The 24,586-nt window shown below is 37.3% G+C and overlaps 2 protein-coding genes and 1 long non-coding RNA gene across 4 annotated transcripts; 2 read left to right on the top strand and 1 right to left on the bottom strand.

Annotated features, from left to right (window-relative positions):
- Window positions 1–8,150: 8,150 nt before the first annotated feature.
- LOC137747568 (rust resistance kinase Lr10-like) lies at window positions 8,151–10,954 on the top strand. Its single transcript, XM_088681503.1, has 5 exons — window positions 8,151–8,590; window positions 8,783–8,992; window positions 9,108–9,143; window positions 9,444–9,470; window positions 9,584–10,954. The coding sequence occupies exons 1-5, from the start codon at window positions 8,509–8,511 to the stop codon at window positions 10,744–10,746; spliced, it is 1,518 nt and encodes a 505-aa protein (XP_088537629.1). The 5' UTR covers window positions 8,151–8,508; the 3' UTR covers window positions 10,747–10,954.
- Window positions 10,955–11,184: 230 nt separating this feature from the next.
- LOC137747566 (uncharacterized) lies at window positions 11,185–16,288 on the bottom strand. The gene is made up of 6 exons (XM_068487697.2): window positions 15,949–16,288; window positions 14,385–14,457; window positions 14,192–14,285; window positions 12,722–12,844; window positions 12,573–12,630; window positions 11,185–12,196 (listed from the first exon to the last, which is right to left on the bottom strand). Exons 1-6 carry the CDS (start codon window positions 15,979–15,981, stop codon window positions 11,621–11,623), a joined length of 957 nt encoding a protein of 318 aa, XP_068343798.1. The 5' UTR covers window positions 15,982–16,288; the 3' UTR covers window positions 11,185–11,620.
- Window positions 16,289–16,777: 489 nt separating this feature from the next.
- On the top strand, window positions 16,778–18,984 carry LOC148698361 (uncharacterized). Of its 2 annotated transcripts, XR_015967023.1 has the most exons (5): window positions 16,778–17,062; window positions 17,164–17,232; window positions 17,933–17,995; window positions 18,677–18,746; window positions 18,890–18,984. It is a non-coding gene; the product is annotated as an uncharacterized LOC148698361 (long non-coding RNA). The 2 variants fall into 2 exon arrangements; XR_015967022.1 differs by lacking the exon at window positions 18,890–18,984 and having other exon boundaries at window positions 18,677–18,875.
- The last annotated feature ends 5,602 nt before the right edge of the window (window positions 18,985–24,586 follow it).

Consider the following 24,586-nt stretch of genomic DNA (forward strand, 5'->3'; position numbering starts at 1 on the left):
AAGGATTACCTGGTCCGAGTTGGGGTGAGTTGGAACAGAGCCGAGTCCAGCCGAGTTGAAGACTTCATCTTTACAGGGAAGTGGGTTGGGGAGGATTGAGCCCAGGTTTATAGAACCAATGCAGGAAAGTGGGATCAGAGACTCATTGGGAAAGTGTGGAAATGTGAAGCTAATTTGTGAGGGAAAAAATGGGCTCAGAGAAAAAAAAATGAGAAAATTTCAGATTAAACCCAGAACAGAAATGGCCTGTCCCAGCTAAAAAAAAAGGAAACTGCAAGTATTCCACGTTTCATAAGAAAATAAAATAAAAGGAAACTGCAAGGCTCAAAAGTGAAGTTCTAATTTCTGAATAACTACAAGGCAGGTCATACCTTTGTTGTACAGACAAAATCCCATAGCTTTGTTTTGTTCCGCATGATGTCCTGGAGGCCTAATGATAGCCACGGCAAGAACAAGCTGACGGCGAGATCAAAGACTGGCGCTCGCGGCGAGGGCAAGGTGTGAGTCGTGTGACCGTGTGAGAGATTGAGAGATTGAGAGAGACAGAGCGAGAGAGAGATGAGGCTCACTGGCTCAGGGCCTCAGGCTGCGCGAGACTGAAGAAGAAGAACTGAAGGCAGGGAAGGCCGGAAGGGAAGTAGGGAACGAGAGAGAAGAGGCTTAAGGGTTAGGGTTACAACGGCGGCTTTAGTTACAGGGAGTCAGGGCAGGGTTTTGTTATTTGTTAAGGCTTAAGGGTTTTGTTAAAAACATTAAAAAATTAAAAATAACCTCACAAATCCTGGAGGCATGAGGGTTCGAACCCATGCCTTCAGCTTGTAAAGTTTCATTGAAACCAACTTGGCAATAGGTTCTGTTTTGTTATGATTGTATGACTAAACAATTTATAAATATTCAAAAAAATTATATATATATATATATATATATATCGGTTCGGTTCGGTTCGGTTTCCGAGCCTCAAAAACCGAAACCGAACCAACCAAATTCGGTTCGGTTCGGTTTTGTAGTTTCGGTACGGTTTTTTTTTCGGTTCGGTTTTTTTCGGCCTCGGTTCGGTTTGGTTTTCGGTTTTTTTCGGTTTTCGGTTTTTTGAACCCACCCCTACCCACAACCATAAAATTGAGCCAGTCCTCCCCACTTTTCACGCGTTTCCAAATGGAAATTGATCAAATTGCAGGTACTAGGTAGTGTTCTTGCTTTTAGACTTTTAAATTAACCTTTTTAAAGCAAGGCAGGTGGGAAGATGCCAAAAAAAAATGCACATGGGGTGATGCACGACATGAAAACCAAAAGCAAAAAAATGAAAACAGGTTTAAGCAAGTTTATTTAACTTTTGGTTTTCATTTTTGTATGTCATTCCATGAAGGGGTGGACAAACGGGTACAGGAACCGCGGGTCGGGGCGGGGCGGGGCGGGCCTGGCCTTTGTAATTTTTGGTTTGGGTCGGTTCCCAAAGTATAGGAACCGTGGATACCCGGACCGGCCTGTTTGTAGTTGAAATGGACGGACAAGTTTGAAGAGATCATCTCTCACTGTTAGTTTTAGGTTTCCTCGTCCTGGACCTCGACTTTGTCACTCGAGTCCTTGAACTCGATTTTGTCTCCCACAGTCTCTCTCCAAAGCTAATGCCTTGTGGGCAACCCAATCGACGATTGGTGGCACTGCGAGGACTAGAGCAACAACCCAATCTCACCAGTCACCCCTCTCAAGTCTCACCAGTCACTACAACCAGAAACCAAATCTCTCTCTCTAACCCTTTCGGGTTTTTAAAGCGGCGTCATCGTTGAAACCATCGTTATCACCGTCACCAACCATGTCATCGTCGTCGAAGAAGATCACCCTCAAGAGCTCAAATGGTGAGTCATTCGAGGTTGAGGAGGCAGTGGCGCTGGAGTCGCAGACCATCAAGCATATGATCAAGGACGATTGTGCCAACAACGACATGTAGACACCACCAAGCCCGACGAGAAGATCTCCGAGGACGATCTCAAGGCCTAGGATCAAAATTTGGGGATTCGGTTGGATTAGGGTTTTTGATTTGGGAATTAGGGTCAATTGTGTTGTTTTAGGGCTTAGGGTAACTGATTTTGGGGTTTTCTATTATGGTGGATTGAATTTGAATGGCGAGCAAGTATTGGGTGGTGTCTCTGCCAGTTCAAAACTCGACGTCATCTCTATGGACCTCCAAAAGTACTTTCGCTGTTTCATTTTTCTTCTGCAATTTTATTTCTTTAGCAATTCAATTTTTTTTCGATTTGGGTATTCATTGGATTTAATCGATGTGAAGCTAATGTAAGGTGAAGTAATCAGATATGGAGAGTTGGCGGTGGAGATAGGCAGTTGCAGGCCTCTTCGTGTTCAATTTTGAGCAGCGCAGCCACGGGTGGTGGGAGCTGTTCTTCTAGTTTGGGACACAATTTGGACTCGGCCTTAGGGACTAGTGCTATAGCATCTGCCGCCACTGCATGAAGCGGCTGCTCAAAACCACGATGAGAAAGCTCGACAAGAGATGACTGCGACGAGGATGTCCGGCAAGAAGGTGGTGGTCCGATTCCCGGAACAATCGAGAGAGTTAAAGAATAAGAGAAGGAAGAAAAAAAGAACTCAATAAAGGAGATTTTGCCCGAGGCCCAAAGTTAAGCTCAGATACCCATCTCGAGACAATATGACGGCTCCCCATTTAAAGCAAAGGCTAGGTGCTTACAAGAGAATTGACAACTGATGGAAACCCACCTACTCTCGGCGTAAAAGCACTTTCTGAATGGTAGAACATGTAAAAATGTTGATGACTCACTACCCTTCAGTTACTTTCGGGCAAGAGTAGAAACAGTACAGTCGGGTTAATTCGCCTATAAAAGGAGGAAGAGGGCCTAGAGATAAAGAGACTCAACCAATCAAACAAATAAACATACAATTTGCCTCTCCGTTAAGCAAATACCCAGAAAGTTGTGCTTTGTCCAGATTCTGTACCTTTTTAGCCTTAGACTCCCCTTAGAAAGACATTTTTTGTCTAGTGTAAAAGCTCTGCTACCTTTTTCTAAATGTTGTAGTATCTATTCTCTTGTGTAAACTTGTTCGCCATTCATCCTGCTTTTGTACTCAATCCCCTGTAACCACAAAGAGAAGAGATCGCAAGACGATTAAACCTTGCCCGACAAGGTGAAATCTTGCCCGATTCTCTTTGTTTTGTCTTGAAGTTAATTGATCTAGTGTTATGATGTATTCCCCAGTATATATTCAAGTCATTTCCAATCCTTTGATTAACCAAAGTTTCATCAGTTCTCAGATCTGTTTTACTTAGTGGTTTTACTGTCATAAGAAGACTAAATGTCAATTAAACTGATGACTTGGTCAAATCTGGATCTTCACCCTATAAGCATACAAGATAACCAACCAAAGGTCCTTGATCTCAAGGCATAGAAAAGAACTTAATGTAGACTTAACACATCCACAACAATCCTTTGATAACAAGAAGTCAGAATAACTTGGGGGCGCAAGTAATCGGCTTAAACACATTTGTTCTACATCTGTCATACTAAGATGGCAGCGACACGCCTAAGCACTTAGTTAGTTTTGATTTTGAGCCTCCAGGCTTACACCTATGGCCCCACAAAAGCACCTTTCAGAACTAATTTTGTCCTCCTCTTGCAACATCTCGGCAAGTCGGAGCCCAACAATCAACCAAAGTGCCAACTCTTCGGAGAGCTGTGTGCTCGAGCCAGGGACCCTCCCAGCGAGATTTCCTGCCCGAACAGGTTGATTCTACGTTGACGTTGGACAAAACATGGGGGTTGTCGTTTCGTGTGTAGAGGTGTGGTGTGTTATTGTTTAAGGGTAATTTAAAAACATATGTGACGTTCCAGAGTGGGGCCCGTTAGCCTTTTCATTGAAAGGACTTGGATCCTCTCCTGAGCTAATGGAGAGGATCCTCCTCATCAATCATCCTGGTCCGTTGGATTTTTATCCAACGGTTACAAACAGGGGGATCCCTTTAAAGTTATAATGATTGTAGCCGTCAGATAAAAATCCAACGACCCAGGATAATTGATGAGGAGGATCCTCTCCATTAGCTCAGGAGAGGATCCAAATCCTCATTGAAAGGCTATCACGCGTTATATTTCCGCGGGATATTTGGCGATCAATGGAACAACTATTTGTAACTGTACCGTTCCTATTGCTAATTGCAACAAAAATATGTTCCCTTTGCCAGCAATGGCCACGTTTTCCCTTTCATGCCTGTAGGCCAGTTTTTGTGCAGTAATTCCCCATTTATAATAAAGTAGAAACAAGTCGATGAATAACTTAAGAGCCATCTGATAATTTTCTTGTTTTAAATTTTTAATTCTCATTTTTTATGGTTAAAAATAAAGAAGAAAGGCAGGGAAGCAATGAGGGATCGATAATGGAATCAAATTGCAGGTGGGAAGAATGTCGAAAAAATGCAAATGCAATGATGCACAACATGAAAATCAAAAGCAATAAAATGCACATGCAATGATGTCATTCCATAAGCATCTCTCTCGTCCCTCCCGCCACACTGCATTCACATTCGTGATTCACGCATCATTCCATTCTTCCACCTAGTTTATTTCTAATAAGAAAAAAAAATAAACTGAAAATAAAATCGTTATCAAACTGACTTTGAATGGGTGGATTTGAAACACCTTTTAGTTAGGTTAACTTCCTAATCCTGCTTATTTTGTGCATCAAGCACGTGTAAGGTGTGAATGATAAAACAAAAGAAAAGAAATATTCTTTAAAAATTATAAAGATGTGAATGATGATCTCCACACCATTTCATTACCATCTTTTTGTTTTTCTTTTGACTATATATTGTAACAAACTTTCACAGAAATTGTTTGGAAGCAGCAGTGGGTGCCACAGGGATATGAACATCCCTTGTATTGCTTGGCAGAACGACTTTCACAATAATTTTTTAGGAATTTTTTTTTCCTTTTTAGTCCCTTTGCCCACAACGGAAGACTAGGAGTAGGCGACGGTGCATGTCGACTTATCAAATCACTTTAGTACTACTACCCTTTACAACAGGATTTTTATGGAGTTTCTTAACTTTAATTCTTGGAAAAATTGAAATTTAATAAAAATTTAGTGGTATATTACATATTGATTATAGGTCATTGATGTGTCTTTAATTTACATTAATTAACGTGTATTTTATTCAATGTTTCCTATTAAATATTTAATTTATTAATATATTCATTTTGATTTATTTTTTGACCAAAAAAAGTTTTTTTAATTTATTAATTTTATTTAACATTCTTTAAACTTGAAAGACTCAATAATGTACCTAAATGTTTGTACAAAAATGTATTATATTGAATTAATGTACATAAATGTTAGTAGCAAAATATATGTACCGAAACATATGTACTTAAATGTATGCACCAAAATGTATTATCTTGAATTAATGTACCTAACTGTGTGTACCAAAATGTATGCGTCGAAATTTTAGTACTGAAATGTATTATATCGAAATAATGTACCAAAATGTTTGTATATAAATGTATGTACCAAAATGTGTGCACTGAAATGTATTATATTAAATTTAATGTACCTTAATGAAGAACAAAGTATATCAAAATATGTTTTATAACAAAAATTAGGGGGGTTTTGAACTTTAATCCAGAAGAAGATTAAAATTTAATAAAAATCTGGTGTTAGATTGGATATTGATTTTAGTCCTTTAATGTGTACTTAATTCAAATTCATATTATATTTTTGTTTTAATATTTAATAGATATCTTATTTAATGTCATTACATTAAATTTTAAATTTATTATTATACACATTTTAATTCATTAATTTTATTTTAACTTCTTGTAATTAGTGTACCTAAATGTCCATATCATAATATATTTTACTAAATTAGTGTCACATCCCGGCCCGGGGCGGAACACTTCCCGGGCCCGACTCCACTACCGTAGCACAATATTGTCCGCTTTGGGCTTACCATTCCCTCACGGTTTTGTTTTTGGGAACTCACGAGCAACTTCCCAGTGGGTCACCCATCATGGGATTGCTCTAGCCCCCTTCTCGCTTAACTTCGGAGTTCCGACGGAACCCGAAGCCAGTGAGCTCCCAAAAGGCCTCGTGCTAAGTAGGGATGAGAATATACATTTAAGGATCACACCCTTGGGAGATGTGGGATGTCACAATCCACCCCCCTTAGGGGCCCGATGTCCTCGTCGGCACACACGCAGCCAGGGTTAGGCTCTGATACCAATTTGTCACATCCCGGCCCGGGGCGAACCACTTCCCGGGCCCGCTCCACCACCGTAGCACGATATTGTCCGCTTTGGGCCCCGACCACGCCCTCACGGTTTTGTTTTTGGGAACTCACACGAGAACTTCCCGATGGGTCACCCATCCTGGGAGTGCTCTCGTGCGCTACTCGTTTAACTTCGGAGTTCCTACGGAACCCGAAGCCAGTGAGCTCCCAAAAGGCCTCGTGCTAGGTAAGGATGAAATATACATATAAGGATCACACCCTTGGGCGATGTGGGATGTCACAATTAGTGTACCGAAATGTTTGTACCTAAATATATTGTAGTACCTAAATACATTGTAATGAATTAGTCGCACATAAGAAAATATGCAAAAATATGAGTGTACCAAAAATTCCGTACCTAAATATATGATACTAAACTAGTATACTGAAATGTTTGTTCCTAAATATATTATACCTAAACATATTATACTAAACTAGTGTACCAAAATGTTCGTACCTAAATATATTACAATGAATTAGTGGCACATAAGACAATATACAAAAATATAAGTGTACTGAAAAATCTGTACGAAAATATTTTCTTATATAAGATACTTACCATAATGAGAATTAAAATTTATAATATAATCTTAAAATTTATTTATGAACACCATAAAATTATAAATAAATAAAAACATTAAATATATATACACACACACACACACACACACACACTAGCATTAAATAGAGTCTAGGGACTAAAATCAATTTTTAATCTTGTATAAGACATTTTTCTAAACTTCATCTTAATTAGTTTATCTAATTATTTACAACAAAATATACTAAAATTAGGAAGAAAAAGAGAAATAATTAAAATATCAAAATATAAGTAATAAATGAGGTGATTAACGTATCAAATGACTAAAATTAGATTTTGAACTTACTCATAACTTTAGTCTAAAAGTCATCTTTATTAGAAGTTAGAACGAAGTTTCCTATTATCTTTATAATTAATTGTGAGCCTTCTTCGAATATGAATTTCTAGTTCTACGTACATCAATTGCCATGCATGCATAGTTACAATTCGTGATTACTTTGTTATACTATTCTTCTCCCGAGGAAATATATTTAGCTATACAACTCTAATAGCTAGTTTGGTATTGCTGTGTTTTTTAAAGAAAAATGTTCTGCTATGCTGTGAGAATAAAAAACTGTAAAATAAAGTTGTTAAGTGTTTAGTAAACGTTATTTTTGTAAAAGTGATTTTAGTAAAAAAAAAAAAAAAAAAAAAAAAAAAAAACAGTGTATGAGCGTTTAGTAAACTTTTATATAAATTGTTTTGAATATGTTAATGACTAAAAAGGATATAGTATTAAATGTGATAATAATGTCAAAGACAATAATAATGATTGTAATTTTGTAACATGTGGGGGGTTATACTTGTTATTTGAAAAGTTCATTAAATAAACATTGATTACTATGCTTTGAAAAGAAAAAAAAAACACTTTTTTTAGAAGCATAGTAGATCCTGCTTCTGCTATTTTTTTTTATGTTTTTCTACTTTCATTGACAACAGTTTTTTTTTTTTTTTAATATTTTTTTTATTTTACCAAACACATTTAATGTTCCAGGTTTTTTAATAAGCTGTTCTTTTTAAAGCACCTCAATCCAAAACCTTAATCTAGGAAATGTTACGTACCACTTATTACCACACAATGGAGGGCCTTACACTTGTAAACATAAGTAATTGGACTACTCCTTATATTGTCAATTAATTTTATGGTGGAATCTCAACTTTCTCTATAAACATCCGGTTGCAACAAACGATGTGGGAGCTTTCTTCTACTTTTCCTTACTTCCACCGTAGTGGTTAATGAAGTTCACAATCATCTGCTCCTAACCACAAACTGAGGAAGATATTATCGTTTGAAACGTCCGGTTTCCTCTCTTACCATGGCTGCAAAAGGAGTGCTACCCCTTACAGCTAGTTTATTCGTAGTATTTCTAGTTGTTGGTTTTTTCTGTGTTGTTTGCAGTGCTAAGGATGATCGTCATCACTGTCCACCTTCTTCCTGTGGAAACATCCCAACATAAGCAAACCTTTCCGACTGAAACATGACCCGGACAATTGTGGTGACCAAAGGTATGACCTGTCTTGCGAGAACAATCGAACGGTATTGTACTTGTATTCAGGAAAGTACTATGTCCAAGCAATCAATTATGATAACTACACAATCCGAGTTGTGGATGCCAATCTTCGTGAGGATGACTGCTCTTCAATGCCTCTTCATTCATTGGCAGAATATAAATTGGATAACCGAATTGGTGGAGATCATCCATATAGCATTTGTCAAATCACAGGTAAACCAGGATGGATGAACTTTTTATTCTATGATCAAACAGATTGTGTAGAATTATCGAAGCCTATAATTTTCATGACCTGTGAAACCCAAGTGAATTCTCCTCTCTATCTGGATACTGCTCCTTGCAGTAGTCCTATGAGTAGCTCAAGTGGGCATGTTTTTGTTAAGATTGATCATTTAAATGCCTCAGATATGAGGGATTTGTGCCGAATAGATCTTACAGTTGCGACATCATGGCCTGGTGCAAAGGAAAAAAACATAAACATCTCCTACATAGACATCCACAAAGAGCTAGTCTATGGGTTTGAACTTTCATGGTTGCAGAGCAAAAGTAGATATCATGGGTTGAGTACTTGCTACATCGACTACGACACAAAAAAAGTTGATTGCAGTTATAACAGTACGTATTTTCTTATATTTGGAAAAATCAGTCTCCTTGTCCTGTTTGCTAAAGTTTTTTTTTCATGTCAATATTCTTCACTTGATCGATACTTTTGTTTTCTTGAATGATGCAGGTATCACAAATCTGATCGTTGATGGCATCCTACCAAGTGAGAAATCTTAGTATTTTCACTTCTTACTTACGGACAAAAAAAGTTGATTGTAGTTATAACAGTACGTATTTTCTTATATTTGGAAAAATCAGTCTCCTTGTCCTGTTTGCTAAAGTTTTTTTTTCATGTCAATGTTCTTCACTTGATCGATACTTTTGTTTTCTTGAATGATGCAGGTATCACAAATCGGATCGTTCGTGGCATCCTATCAAGTGAGAAATCTTAGTATTTTCACTTCTTACTTACGGTTTACCCTTCCAAATTATCTCTCTGCTTACTTAAATTTGTTTCTTGCAGGTATTATCCGTTGGCTTATCTTCATTTGTAAGTATTTCAAGTCTTTATTTCTATATACAGAACGAATTTCAAATTTGTGATGGTTCAAGGCTGCTTCCAAAGGTTTATCTTCATTCTCATTTGATTTGTTTCCGTTACAGCAATAGTTGTCCTTCCAACAAGAACTGTACTCGGTGTTCCATTAGTGATTGTGCTTTTAATCTATAAATGGAAAAAGCGGCACTTATCAATGTATGTCCTAATTGAAGAATTCTTACAAAGTCACAATAACCTTATGCCAATAAGGTACTCCTACTCCGACATCAAGAAAATGACCAGAGGATTCAAGGACAAACTGGGCGAAGGAGGTTACGGCTCTGTCTACAAAGGAAAGCTTCGTAGCGGCCGCTTTGTGGGGATTAAGATGTTGGGTAAGTCCAAGGCCAATGGACAAGATTTTATCAATGAAGTTGGTACCATTGGAAGGATTCATCATGTAAACGTGGTACAACTAATTGGCTATTGTGTTGAGGGGTCAAAGCGTGCTCTTGTATACGAGTTCATGTCAAATGGATCTCTTGATAGACACATATTTTCAAAAGAAGGACCTGTCTCCTTGAGTTGCAAGAGAGCTTTTGAAATTTCACTTGGTGTGGCTCATGGAATCAGTTATCTACATCAAGGGTGTGACATGCAGATTTTGCATTTTGATATCAAGCCTCACAACATTCTTCTCGACGACAATTACGTTCCAAAGGTCTCTGATTTTGGGCTAGCTAGACTCTGTCCATTAGATGATAGCAGCTTAACATTGACCGCAGCAAGAGGAACTATCGGATACATAGCTCCTGAGTTGTTCTACAAAAATATTGGAGGTGTGTCTAACAAAGCAGACATCTATAGTTTCGGAATGTTACTGATGGAAATTGCAGGCAATAGAAAGAATTTGAACGCAGATGCAGCACATTCGAGCCAAATTTACTTTCCTTCATGGGTTTATGACCAATTCAGCGAAGGAAACGACATAGAAATTGAAGATGCGACTGAAGAAGAAAATGAGATAACAAAGAAGATGCTTATTGTTGCTCTATGGTGCATCCAATTCAAGCCTAGTGACCGTCCTGCTTCGATGAACAAAGTAGTAGAGATGCTCGAAGGAGAAATTGAGTGTCTTGAAATGCCTCCAAAGCCTTTCCTATACCCACAAGAGAAACCAGTGGTGGATGATGAAGATGATTCAGAAACAACGTGGTCATCAGGACCATCAAAAGATGACATCCAAGAGTCACAAAGTTTAATTCAGAATGCTGATGGGATAATGTAGCACCAGTTATTTGTGTGACGTTTGGCATAATCAAGTTGGCTAGATGTTTATGCTCCCCCTTATACATCCAAGTTTGAATCTTCCAGCGTTAATTTACAGTAGATTCATTCGCTTGTATAAAAAGAAGTTTGTGTGTAGCTGTAATCAGGATTATATCCTATAGCTCCGTAATAATTTTCAATAATTATTTCCGTGCTTGTTTTGTCAACACATTATGCTTCTCCCTGTTCTTAATTAGGACCATCTTTTTCTTGTGCTATTTTGTTATTTCCAAAAGGCACTTCATGTGGGTTAGGGTTAAGGAAGAATCAAATAGGCTGGCTTACCATCGCTGCCGATTCCTTACCATCATTGCGATGGTACAAACCATTAGCAACGCATACGCATCCCGTTTCATTGCGGAACTTCTTTAGGAGCGAAAAGAGTAAGAGAGCAAGGGAAGCAAAATCCAGTTCACGGGTCAGAAGATTAATTGAAAAGCCTAACAGAACGACGAGTAACCTACTAAATGTCCTAGAAATCTATGAGAAACATAGTAAATTAAAAGGCAAACCACTCATAGGGCAATCCACCGCTATTCAAGGGTGCCAGATTCATCATACACTGCTAAGAGTCATACTGCAGAGGCTATCCTCTCTGTCATCGTCACGGAAAAGCTACCTCTGGAAATGGATGTTAACAAATGCTACGACACTAACATTGGACAGGATAAGAAATTCCGACTCTCCGTTGGGACAAGTGCACTGGCCATTTCATCTCCAATTAGGTCACTATTCCAGCTTTTGTATTACTTTTATTTAATTTTCCTTCACGAGCTTTCCACTGATCTTGTTCCCGCTACCCTACTTTGGGACAATAAGCCATCAAGTGGAATTCAGCCCTCTTCGTCGTAATCTTCTTCATCCTCGTCTAGCCTTCTGCTCAGATTTGCAAGTTGAAGAGGATCAATGGCCATTCTATTCACATCAGCAGGAGACCACCCAGGATATTCTTCATGTTTAGGCTCGGCAATAGGTCCAGCTGATGAGGCTTGGGCTGCCGTTGGGGCAACTTGGGATGCCACTGGGGCTGATTGGGATGCCGCTGGGGCTGCTTGGGATGCCGCTGGGGCTGCTTGGGATGCCGTTGCTGCAGCTTGCGCTGCTGTTGCTGCAGCTTTTGTGTCCTCGCTATCATTTACATCAGTATTCAGATCAAAATTTCGAACTGCAGGATCAGTTTCATCAGGGACAGTGACATTTTCCTTCAATACATCCTTCGACTCGGAAACATCATCCACCACCATTCCAGGGTTTGGATTAGGTTTAATGGTCTGCTGAAGAGATGTGCAGGGTTCAGATTCAGTCTCATGGTGTGAAATCTCTCTTTCAGCTGTCCGACCACGTCCACGGCCTCGTCCCCGACCCCGGCCTCTTCCTCTGCCACTGCTGCTGCCATGGTTTATCTCAAGCTGCAGAGAGAAAGTAAAAAGTTAAACGAAGTTTTTGACATCAGAGAACTCTTTGCATATTGCATTCAGCCCAAGTACAAATAAAACCAACTCAGAACCTCTAAAACAAACTTGTATATATAAATTCAAAGAATATTTACATGCTCAACCTGGACATCCTAAAGAAACCAAAAGAGGCATCGCTCCGGTTAAAAGCCCTTGTGAAAAATTAGAATGAAAAACACATAACATCACAAAGAGCTCAATAAACGGATTTGGCATATTGAGCATGGAAGTTGGTTTTACGTTTTTTTTTTTTTTTTTTTGGTAAAAGGAAGTTGGTTTTACATTAAGAACAAGAAGATAATGATTAATTGCAGGGTGCCATTAGAGTTACCATCTTGCTCCTCTTCAATTCTTCATCACTGTCATTGCATTCATCACCTGGTGGTTTTCTGCAAAAAAATACGTCAGCAAGTAGACTCAACTGACTCTCTTGTAGATTAATGATAATGCAAAATAACAAGAATAGACCATCTGATATACCTTCTTTTTGAAATGGTTCGGTCATCAGCAGCAGCATCAGAGTGACCATGACCATAGTCCGGAACTCTGCTGACAATGTCCCTCAGAAAATCAAACACATTATAGTTCTGTACACAATGCTTTCTGCAAACAAGGTAGAGAAATTAGATCTGGCTCACATAAATGGGACCACATGGTATTTTCTATTCAACTCCCGGTGCAAAAAGTTCTTTAAAAGATACATCAGTAAACAGATTTGAGAGAATATTGCAACTAGATAATAAAAATATTTGGTATTCGAACGGCACAAGCTTAAATTAATTATTTCAGGTACTAGAAAATATAAGCTTTTCTTCCCTTAGCTAATTAGATCATTCTTCAGTATGGGAGCCGCAATCAAGTTTGGTATACTAATTGCATATTACTATTGATGTGCATTTCTCTAATAATGTTGTACTTATCCTGAACAAAATGATTGTATCTAGGAATTACAGCTCACTCGATCAGCATAGAATTATAGCATGTTACCATCCAACCTAATATGTGTCAATGCTAATGGATAGGAATCTAATTTAGAGGTTAGAGGTTGAACACAAAGTCGTTGGAAGGATACTGCAAGTGGATCCAATTCATTCTCTCATAATTTCATTTATATCCATGTCTTCTGAGCTTGTCATCCATTCAAAATGTATCAATTGCTAATTCCATTAATTAGGCTAGATCCGAAGAAATTTAAATGATCTTGAGATAGATGAGCTCTCTTCTTTTCTTATTTCGTTAGAAAATACCATAAAAGATGGGTGAATTGACTATTCTAGAATTACAGAATATTCCTGCAAACTCTTGTTCTAACGGGGTTGACTGATGAACCATCCAAAATGATTTGGAAAGATAGAATACCATGCAAAGTACAAATAATTGCTTTGATATTTGTCTACAAATTAACACTTGTTCTGATATCCAAAGCAGGAAACATAATTTTTGTACATAACCTTGTTCTAATATTCCTCTATCATTCTGCTGCACTACAAAAGGTTAATCTGGGTAATTCTCAGTCTTTCGTGTTTCTCTGCTCATTGAGAACTTATGTGCTTAGAAGAAAGTTATGTAACCTATATTTAGGATCCTCTGCTCATTGAGAACTTATGTGCTTAGAAGAAAGTTATGTAACCTATATTTAGAATACATGAAGTTGGGGAGGAGGTCAGTTTAGTGTGCTTCTAAAATTCATTGTGGTAATAAGGTGCTCAAGAGTTTAAATATAGGGCATCTCTCTCTAATTTAGCAAAATTGGGAAACTGCAGTTTCTGGATACTGTTGTCCTTTTGCACAGTGTATACGTTGTATTAAGCATGCCAATAGAATTTTTTCCTGTACAGTTGGAGTAATCATTCCCTACTGTTGTACTTTCTTTACTATGAACTCATTCTGTTATTGATACCTTAAAAATAATTAAGTAAACAGATAAACGTTGTTCAATCCTTGACTTACAGATGCAGTGAGTTCATGGTTTTAGCTCCTCTTTGGAGGGTTATCTCATAGGTACGGTCACAAAGGTCTTGCAAAAATAGCTCCAACGCTTTTGCTGCATAACATGCAAGATGAGAAGTATAAGCAACCAAATAATGAATAAAATAACCTGGTGACTGGTAATTTATTAGTCCCGAAAGTTAGAAGTACTGACACACTAAAACAGGCACCGCTAATGCTATCTTCCCAACATCCTCATCAGCTTGCATAATCTTTTTAATCCGGGCCTGCCAAATTAAAATTGTGTATGAGAATAGGGGACATGCATTAATTCAGAGCTAAACTACAGTTAATAAACTAAACTTCATTTGTCATTCTTCAAATAGGAAGCACAAGGTAAATATCCTACTTAGTACTTGTTTAACAAAAAAAAATAGTCATCAACATGCTTCATTAAAAGATGAGGGGTTCTCCCGAAATTAGTGCATTTCATACATGGACACTCTGAGGTAAATGACAAGTGCCATCAAAGATATCCTATATAACATACTCCCACACTTGGCACACAAACACAAAACACAAAAGAAACTGGGGGAAATTTAAATAATATTTGCTACATGAAAACCCGATAACCAGCAAGCAGAAGATTTGTTAGTGAAAGAAAAGTCACGGATTGACAAACAACAATGGCAAACAACAACGAGGCGTAGACCATGATTCTTGACACAATCTCTTTTTCTTAAGTGTATACAAAGGAGCTATACAAAAAGTATAAAAGAGGACTCTGTTCTTTCACATTTCAGTCTTCACCCACAACTTCCACATGCAAATACATGCGATTACAATTTTATGGAGAGGTCCACATAAGAGAACAATTAAATACTGAAACAACAGGCAGCAGCACTTCATAAAGTACCAAATTATATGTCGATCATCCAAATTTTCAATCATGAAATTACCAATGCATAACTAAATCTGCATAAAAAATAAAAAAAACGTTTTTTCCATTCCTTCTTTCTTTTTTTCTTTAAGAAAGTTACAAACATAAGTTTCACGACTGTTGGTCGCCCAAACCAGCGCCTTACAGAGGTATTCATGAAACCATGCATAGTATATGGATCACAAAGTAATTAAGGAAGTGTAAACTTCCGTTTTCTTTCAACCCACGATACAAAACTCTCTAGTTGTTTTACAATCTTCAAAATTAATCCAATCCCAAATCTAAACACTCATTGAAAAAGAATATTTAATAAAACAAGATCAGATTTAGCCCTAAGGGGCCTCAAAAGTCATCACCTAATCTTGACCAATCAGCAAAAACACATCACCACAAGACCAAAGAAGCATGTTATCCCCAGAAACAAAACCCCCATGATTTAAGTACCTATCCACAAACCCTAGATGAAATCATCGATACGAAACAAATCCCAAGACTAAATCAGATAGCCAAAAACAACAAACCCATAACCCAATTCTACCTAAAACCACAATCACAGCAAACAAAAGGAAAATACGGCCTAGAAAAACCCGACCCAGATCGAATATCTCAAAAATCCCAAAAAAAAATTGAAACTTTTAACCAAACAATTCAAATCACCGAAACATAAATTCATTAATCTCGCTAATTAATCACACGATTAGCACAAGGAAACTCCAATAATCTAAAATTTCCCTCCTTTTCCTAATTTTCCTGTCAACCAAACAAATTAAAACTCGATCTGAGAATAGCATAAACCCTAGAAGGAGCGGAAAGAGAAAGAGAAGAAGAGGGGACTTACGGCAGGGAAACGGGTATCGAGCTTCTTCCTCATGGCGTCAGATTTGAAACATTAATTAAATCGAAAAGGCAACACAACAACAAGGAAACCGAAAGAGAATCGAATTTTCAGAGCCACAGAAGAATATTTGCTGCTGATTTCATCATTGTCGTATAAAATCCATCGCACCCCTCTCAGATCCGAAACGTTTCTTATTTTATTTTTCTTCGGGGAAAATAAAATAAGAAAAATAAAATTTAAGTCCAAATTTTAATAATTAAAAAAAATAACAAACAAATAAAACAGGTTTTTTGTTCCAACGGAATATCCGTCCGTACGAGTTTCTATCAAATAGAAACGTAGAGAGATGATGAATGAAGATGGCCTTAAGAACGTGGAGAAATTTTTTTTAGAATTTTAACGAAAAATTTTTGATGCTGTTTATTTTAAAGAAAAATTATATTTTTATATTAAAAAATTAATTTTATTATTATTTACTTTACTCTTTATTTTGTCTTTATCGTTAAAATAAAAAATTTCAAACCATTTTCATCAGTTTTCGTAAATTTTTAATTGTGACATGAACACGGGTGGATTTAGCCTCACAATAGGTTAGCAATTATGTGGTTCAAACTCGCAGTTGACAAGAATCGAACATAAGATCTCTTACTAAGTGAAGAGGAATACCATTAAACCGTATGTAACAACCCGTCCCGGGATTTACGTAAGAAAATGGATATTTTTGTATTTTCACTAAGTTTGGAGATACTTTCTTTTTTTAAATTGTTTTTGAGCCTTAATTGGTGAGCCCAAGGGGCCCACCCCCTGTTTTGTCCCCGGTTCCCTCTCCCTTTCCCTTTCTTTTATTTCTTCTAAAAGTCTCTCTTCTCTCTTTCTTCATCTCTCTTTCTCCATTCCCCCTCTCGGTGCTATTTCTCCGAGCAGAACACACCCACACACACACACACACACACACCCATGCCCACACCTATAGCTCTTTTCTAACCCCGTGGTAGTGTTTTGGACGTCAAACCATGAAGAAACCACCTCGGAGACATTTCACAGTTTTCCGGCGAGCACCGCCCCTTTCGAGGCAATTTTCGGCCAAACCACGGCGAGTTGGCCGGCGTGCAAGGTAGCAATCTCTTCGTCTCGCTGAGTACTACAACTTTCCTTTTTGTTTCACCCAATTTCACTGAGTATGGAAGAAGTTATACTCATTTGAATCTTACCCAGTTTCCGGCGACCTCAGTGACTTTCGAGGTGTTTTCCAGCCAAACCACGGCGAGTTAGACGTCGTGTGAGGTACCATTCTCTTCGTCTCTTCGAAAGCTACGATTTTCATTTTTGAATCACTTGATTTCGTCGAGTATTAACAAGGTTATGGACGTTTGAAGTTTGTCTAAATTCCGGCCGAATTTCGGCCTTCTTCTCCGGTGTGAAACCCAGCCCAAGAAACCACCCAGGCCTTCAGGCCGTTTCCTTCCCCCACGGGCCTTAGGCCTGTTTTGGTATTTGGCCCAAAACCCTAACCCTTTCTGTTTTTATTTTTATTTTTGTTTACTTTAAAAACCCAAAGGCCTTTGGGCCTTTCCTGCCAAGCCCAAAACCTTTTTAATTGGGGCATTGGGCCGTGAGGTTAAAGCCCAAACCCAACCCACCTAAAACCTAAACCCATTTCCTTTCTAACCCAAACCCAGCCCACCTAAAACCTAAACCCATTTACCCTAACCCAAACCCTAAAGCCCAAACCCGTGACCCTGACCCGTTGACGCGTGACCCTGACCCGTTGAATTTGACCCGTGGACAGTTGATTGAGTCAACGGTCAGCGTTGACTTTTGACTTTGACTAGTCAACGGTCAACTTTAACCGTTGACTTTTTGGGTTTTCGTGCAGGACCCCTCCTAGGCGAATTTCGTCGTCCTGAACCCGTTTTCGATGTCCGTTTTCTCAATTTCATTCATTTGAGTAGAGTTTGACTAAATGTACCATTTATGTGCTTAGGGACGATTATCTGTGGCGTTTCCTTCTTCGCTAGATGGCGTGGCTTTTCGACGGCAAAGTACTGTGAGTGGACCCCTTCTAAAAATGCATGTTTTGATAGTATAAATGCATACATGAAAAGCATGATTTGATGATTATGTTTTATGAACGTTTTACGAGATAACATGTTTACTGAGGCTAGTTTGAATTATTACTATTTTTCCTATAACCCATGTTCTTATAGAATATCTGATGGATGACGATATGATATTTAGAACATGTTTAGAACACTTCTTTATAGTATAGATGATGGATGACTTTATACTATGAAGTTGATTTTCAATATATGTATGTTCACTGGTTTTGTACTTACCTAGTGGTCCTTTCCGCTACGGGACGTAGGGATAAATCCGGTCCGTCCCGGGCGACGGTTTGATGTTGGTATAGGGCCTGGAGTGTGTTTCCTTCTGACTGTCTGTTCAGAGACAGGGAGCCGGCAAGGGGCCTGAAGTGCATTTTCCTCTGACTGTCTGCTCAGAGACGGGGAGCCGGCATGGGGCCTGAAGTGTTATATCGGACATTCACTAGTGTTTATTATTTATGCGAATTATGATTTGAGATATTGCACGACATGCTAGGTTCGGAAAACCTAAGTTTATCATTATATATGTGTTTTCATAAAACCTGGGGGTTAGTATGTTGATAACTGTTTTATTATATATATATCAACTTGGTCCACTCATGTTTGTTTTGCGCCCCCTTCAGGACTTAGAATCGAGGCATACAATCCCGACGTCCAGGCACTTCCGCATCGGCATCTTCGAGTCCTCTTGGTGTAGGACCCATTCCTTGGTTTCATTCAATTTTATATTATTTTCTTCTAGTGTTCTAGATTAGAGGTGTGCTCTGAACACGGTCCTTATTTGCATATTATTTATTCTTTTATATTTATAAGCCTTATTTACCCCTTGTTTTCAGCATTTGCACTCAATAAATGGTTTTCGTCACCCTCGGGTGTCGGCCAGCACGTGCCTATCTTGGTATTCGGGGAATATCGGGGTCGGGGCGTGTCACCGTAGTACTAAGTGGCGGAAAATTTTATTTTTTAAGTTAGGCTAAATAACCAAAATGGTCCTTAAAATTTGCATAACACATCACTTTGGTCCCTAAGATTGTCCACCATCCATCATTTTGGTCATTCTGTTAAAAACTCTGTTAAGTGTCCCGGTGGCTGGAAGTTTGGGCAATTTTCAAATCTTTGTAACTCAATCGTTTCTTAACTAAATTCGACCCATAATATATCAAAATGAAGATAGGAAAGTGTAGAATATGATTATACCTATTTAAAAGCCCAATGGTTGTCAGAGATAGTCGGAAAATAGCCTCAAAGTTGACTAGTCCACAGGAAAATTGGGAAACTCTCCAGAAACTGGGTAAACTTTAAACGTTCTTAACTTCTTGAAAACTCAACGAAATCGAGTGATTCAAAAACGAAAATAATACTTCTTGATGAGACAAAGAGAATGGTACTTTTTTTTTTTACTGCTAATTCACTGTAGTTTGGCCGAAAAACAGCTCGAAAGTGGCGAACTTGAAAAATAATTAGCCACTTTCGAGCCGTTTTCCAGCCAAACCACAATGAATTAGCCATCTAGAAAGGTACCATTCTCTTTGTCTTGTCGAGAAGTATGATTTTCATTTTTAAATCACTCAATTTCGTTGAGTATTGAAGAAGTTATGAACGTTTAAAGTTTACCCAGTTTCTAGCGAGTTTTCCAATTTTCCCCTGGACCAATCAACTTTGAAGCTATATTCTGGCCATCTTTGGCAATCATAGGGCTTTCAAATTGGTATAATCTTGTTCTACACTTTCCTATCTTCATTTTGATGTATTATGAGTTGAATTTGGTTAAGAAACGATTGAGTTACAAAGGTTTGAAAATTGTCCAAACTTCCAGCCAAGAGCTCGGAGTTTTTAACGGAATGACCAAAATGATGGATGGTGGACAATGTTAGGGACCATTTCTATTGATTTTCAATTTCAGGGGACCAAAGTGATGTGATATGCAAATCTTAGGAACCATTTTAGCTATTTAGCCTTTAAGTTATTAATTTTTTTAACACACATATCTCACTATATGTGTGTACCACCTCGTGTTCCAGTTGCATTGAAAAATCTTACTCACCACTATAAATTATGGTGCTTACCACGAATTTCGAAATTCAAACTCATTTAACGGTTATAAATAGAGTGGTGATTACCACCATTTGAGGAAGGTGAGCAACAATGAACTCCCATAACATTGTAGGGCCACTCCACATGTCACGTTGTGAGTGGTCAGTTTATTCAAAGTGTAAGACTATGATTGTAGTTGGCTATTCAATCTTGACCGTTTTATCTTCAATGGTTGGGATTTTGCCATGTATGGTTGTAGTTTATTGGAGTTGTCTTGCACTAATCGTTAGTAGATAACCAGTGGCAGTTAGTAGATAATCAGTGATTTGAATTATGTTTCGGTGATTTGAATTATGAGGGTAACACCACCACAATGGTTAGTAGATAACCAATGACAATTAGTAGATAATCAGTGGAGCAGCTACACAGTGCCCCAATATCCAAGGAGCCCCTAACTTTTGATTGAATATAATATATATATATATAATTTTTTTTCCAGCATACTTAATTAAGTACAAATTTGAAAATATCTAAGTTATTTTCTGTTTTAAAGAATATTGTATCTTTTTATATACTTTATTTTTTATTAAAAAATTAAATTTCTTTGACATGTACCATTTAAAAAAAAAAATCTATACTTATTGTTTAATAGATGATATTGTGTTAAAAATTGACTTTCATACTAGGTTTCGTACTCACAAATATACCATGAAGAAAACATATGTTTTAGAAAAAAAAAAAAAAAAAACAAAAAACAAAAAACCAAACAAACAGGCCTTGTATGTGAAAAAGACCCATTTTAATTTTTGCATAAGGATCTTGAAATCTCAGGGTTGCCCTTGTAAATAACACCACCACAACCCTCTTTAATTCATTAATTGCAAGAGACGTAATTGTTTGGTCTTTCTTTTCAACCTGCTCGGGTATCCTGTACAATACTTCGAAATTGGAATGAACATGAAGAAATTAACGATACTTCTTTATCTTTTGAGTTATTATGTTGGATCGGTCACTTTTGTCGGATCGGTTGGTCAAGACTTTTAGTCTTTAACTCAACCTGATGAAAAAATGAGATCACTTAACCCCGCAACACAATCATTGGTGTCTTGTCTTTCACACCAATACTCAAGACCGGTCACTTTTTGAAGAGAAGATATAGTACGTACTGATCTCTCCAAATTGTCAATACCCAATTGGCAATCCTATGATCAAGAACATTTAGGCTAGTGTATGGAAGAGAAATATCTCATGAATCTCTCATGAATCTAACTTATTTAGGTCAAGTTCTCATGAGTCTAAGGTCTCATGTGAAATGTATGTAATCATGATTAACTTTAGGGCACCTTTTGAATAGCTCAAAAAGCAATTGATGTGGTAACACGTAACTGGTTATTTGTGGCAACCAAATGTCAAGCCATCAACGGTAAGGGTAAGTGAGGACATTTGTCAATAATGTTTGTGACCTAATAACAAATTAGAAATGTTCATTATTGATTAGGGTGAGTCCAATGACTACTGTAAGTTGTAAGGACCGGATTGCAAAGAAGTTCTAATCTTAAGATACGTACTCTACAGATTTTAAGTCCTTAACTATGTTCCTAGTCGTTGGATAATCGAATGGATGGCTGAACATCTGCTAAGGCTGGTTTATGTCATATTCAATAGTAAGTCTCAGACTAACCATGTAGTGACATGGAATAAACACAAAGGTGCTCATCTATGAGATCAAGTTCACTAAACATTGACATATAAGTGTACCAATGGAAGATCACCTACTTGTCAATCATATCAAACTTTTGAGTTGTGAATGCAACTAGTTCTTCGATCTGAGGCATCACTTGTCATCTCATGTTAATGAATATGATCTTTGGTTTCACCTCGAAGTTCTTAAACGATACTGAAGCATTATAATGTGAAGTTTTGGGATCATATGCATTAATATGGAGATACATGAACGCACAAGAAGGAATCTATCACCTTCGAGGTAATCATGAAGGTAGATATGTTGGGTAGTGGACTACTTTAGTATAGGTGTGTGGAAGCGTGGCAGGTGTTGTAAGTATAAATAATCATATTAACGTGATGGTTAGTGAAACATTGGATTCCGTTAATTATATTAATTAATCTATGTGATTGTGGTTAATCGACATACTTATATTTATGAAAAATAAATTAAGAATCCATATTCAAGCATAATAAATTGAGAACACATGTATGACTTGTATTAATTTAGAGTTCCAGCCTTTAGATTTTATATGCGGGCGAATTCAATGTTGTTGAGGCTCTCAAGTGTTAGACCTCTACTAGTATCCACATGATTGAATTTTCAGTTGGTGAAGGTAGTCTGCTAGGAAGCTCTTCACCAGGTGATGCGGCAAGGATGTAAAGCGTGGTTCAACAACTTACAAACTAAGAACCCATAGTGAAGAGTGATTACGGGGCATGGATCAAATAGTCTCATTTAAATGAATCCCATAAATCAAAGATTTTATCACAAATTGACTTCAAATCCTAGCATCGCTACTCCTTCTCTTCCTTTCTTGCGAATAACAAAAAGACCATCTCACCATCGACCTCTTCCTTTGGTTGGAGCAGTTGGCAACCCCTTATTCTATGCAATTTTCTTTATCCTTTTTCTCGCTAGAATCTCAGGCTATTCTCTTCATGGGTAACTTGTTTTTTGGGCATGCTTTGCCATTTTCCTGGTGTTCTTCGTCAGTTTCATAATGTTTATCACCATATTTTGTCTTTGGAAAACCTAACTTTTATTCTCCAATTGTCATGCTTTAATCCTCAGCACGCATTGTTGGAATCAAATTTGTGCACCACTATAGATGGTGAAGTGCAAGAACGGCCACTTACAAAAGAGAGTAAACAACCCTGAATTCCTAGGCACCAATGTGGTATCGGTGAAAGAATCTTTGATGGTCAAGTAAGTAAAGGTCTTAAAACTCAAGTAGTGGGCTAGAGAGTGAGAAAGCAAATATATACAAGGTGCATAATATTAGAATACCTTTGACGAACCCTAAATGGGGTATTTATACTAGCCGGAGATAGTCCTTTGAGGATAGTGAATCTTTATAAAGCTAAGAGAATCCTACTGGAAATCTATTAATAGATACGCTTTCTTTTTAGGATTGAGATTACTTGTGGCCTAAACCAATTTCTAGATTGTAGGAATCTCCAAGATTATAGGAACTAATCCTGATCCCCAATCAATCTAGGTTATCGTATGTTGCGAAGCAAGCATGATCGATCTCGACAAGGCTTATGGGCCTTGCCTCCATTCTAGTGCCCAACAAAGTGTGGTCGCAATGTTGGTTTGTTTCACGGCCCAGCCAAAGCGAAGCCACTTAGTCTATGACCAGACTATGTAGACGCTCCCATTTTCATCCACCTTATTTTGATGCAGAAAAATTCACAGTCCTACATAGTTTTTTTTTAAATTTTTTTTTATTTGTTTGAATTTATTGTATGTGGTACTGAATAATGAAAATAAAAAAAAATGAATTTTTTAAGTTCAATCCAGTCTTGTATCAAACAATGAGTTAGATTTAAGTCCAATCCAATCTCATCTAGCTTAGTGTTACACCAAATAATGGACTTGAATTCAAGCCTCACCAATCCATGAATGAACAAGAGCCGTTAGATTGTGTTAGGTTAAATAATCTAACGACTCTTGTTCATATGTAAACTTAAATGTGAACTTTTGAGGTCAATCGAGAAAACTTAAATCTAATCTTATTTGAAAGACCCAATCCCATCAAGCCCACTAAACATTAGACCGTTCAAGTCGTTTGAGATTTCCTAATACAGAAAATCCTATAATTTCATAAACTAACACTATGTTTGGATAAAGAAATTTAAGATTACCAAGAAATTTCAAAATGATGGAAATTGAATTGATGAGATTTTATTTTCTAGAATTTGTGAATTTTTTTGTTTGGTTAGCCTAAAAGAACAATAGAATTGAATACGGAATTTTGTTGTTTTTAAGCTCTCAATCATAAAAATTGGAAAATGACATCTACGTACATGAAATTTAAACTTGGGAATTGGAGGTCCCAAATTCCAAGGTTTTTTTCACGCGGAAATTCTAAATTTCTATGTTTATGAATCCAAACAAGAGAATTCGTGCATGTTAATTTACAAATTCTGACTTTTATCCAAATTCCAAGTTTATTTCCCTCATCCAAACATAATGTAAGGGCCATTTTTTTTTCTTCAGTTTTCAACCTTTGTTTCATTTTTTTGAAAATTGAAATCTTGTTTAGTAACTATTTTCATTTTTGAGTTTATAAAAATTGTAAATCAAAAATTGAAAATTACTTTCTTGAGTTTTCAAACTTTAACCTTAATTTTTCATTTTTTCATTTTTCATTTTTCATTTTTCATTTTTTAACTTAAAACTGAAAGTAGATAACAAACAAATTTTATATTTCCAATTTTCAAAAAGTGAAATAATTACCAAACCATCCAAAACAATACGGAATGGATCA

This window comes from Pyrus communis, chromosome 2 (assembly GCF_041283825.1).
Source record: "Pyrus communis isolate YQ-2024b chromosome 2, ASM4128382v1, whole genome shotgun sequence".
NCBI lineage: Eukaryota > Viridiplantae > Streptophyta > Magnoliopsida > Rosales > Rosaceae > Pyrus > Pyrus communis.

Excerpts from the sequence above, each read along its gene's own strand:
- LOC137747568 (XM_088681503.1), top strand. The coding sequence starts at position 8,509 with ATGCCTCTTCATTCATTGGCAGAATATAAATTGGATAACCGAATTGGT. Across the intron at positions 8,591-8,782 it reads TAGCATTTGTCAAATCACAG|ATATGAGGGATTTGTGCCGA; the intron begins GTAAACCAGGAT and ends TAAATGCCTCAG. Across the intron at positions 8,993-9,107 it reads AGTTGATTGCAGTTATAACA|GTATCACAAATCTGATCGTT; the intron begins GTACGTATTTTC and ends TGAATGATGCAG.
- LOC137747566 (XM_068487697.2), bottom strand. The coding sequence starts at position 15,981 with ATGAGGAAGAAGCTCGATACCCGTTTCCCTGCC. Across the intron at positions 14,458-15,948 it reads TCGATACCCGTTTCCCTGCC|GCCCGGATTAAAAAGATTAT; the intron begins GTAAGTCCCCTC and ends TTAATTTGGCAG. Across the intron at positions 12,197-12,572 it reads AATTGAAGAGGAGCAAGATG|CTTGAGATAAACCATGGCAG; the intron begins GTAACTCTAATG and ends TTCTCTCTGCAG.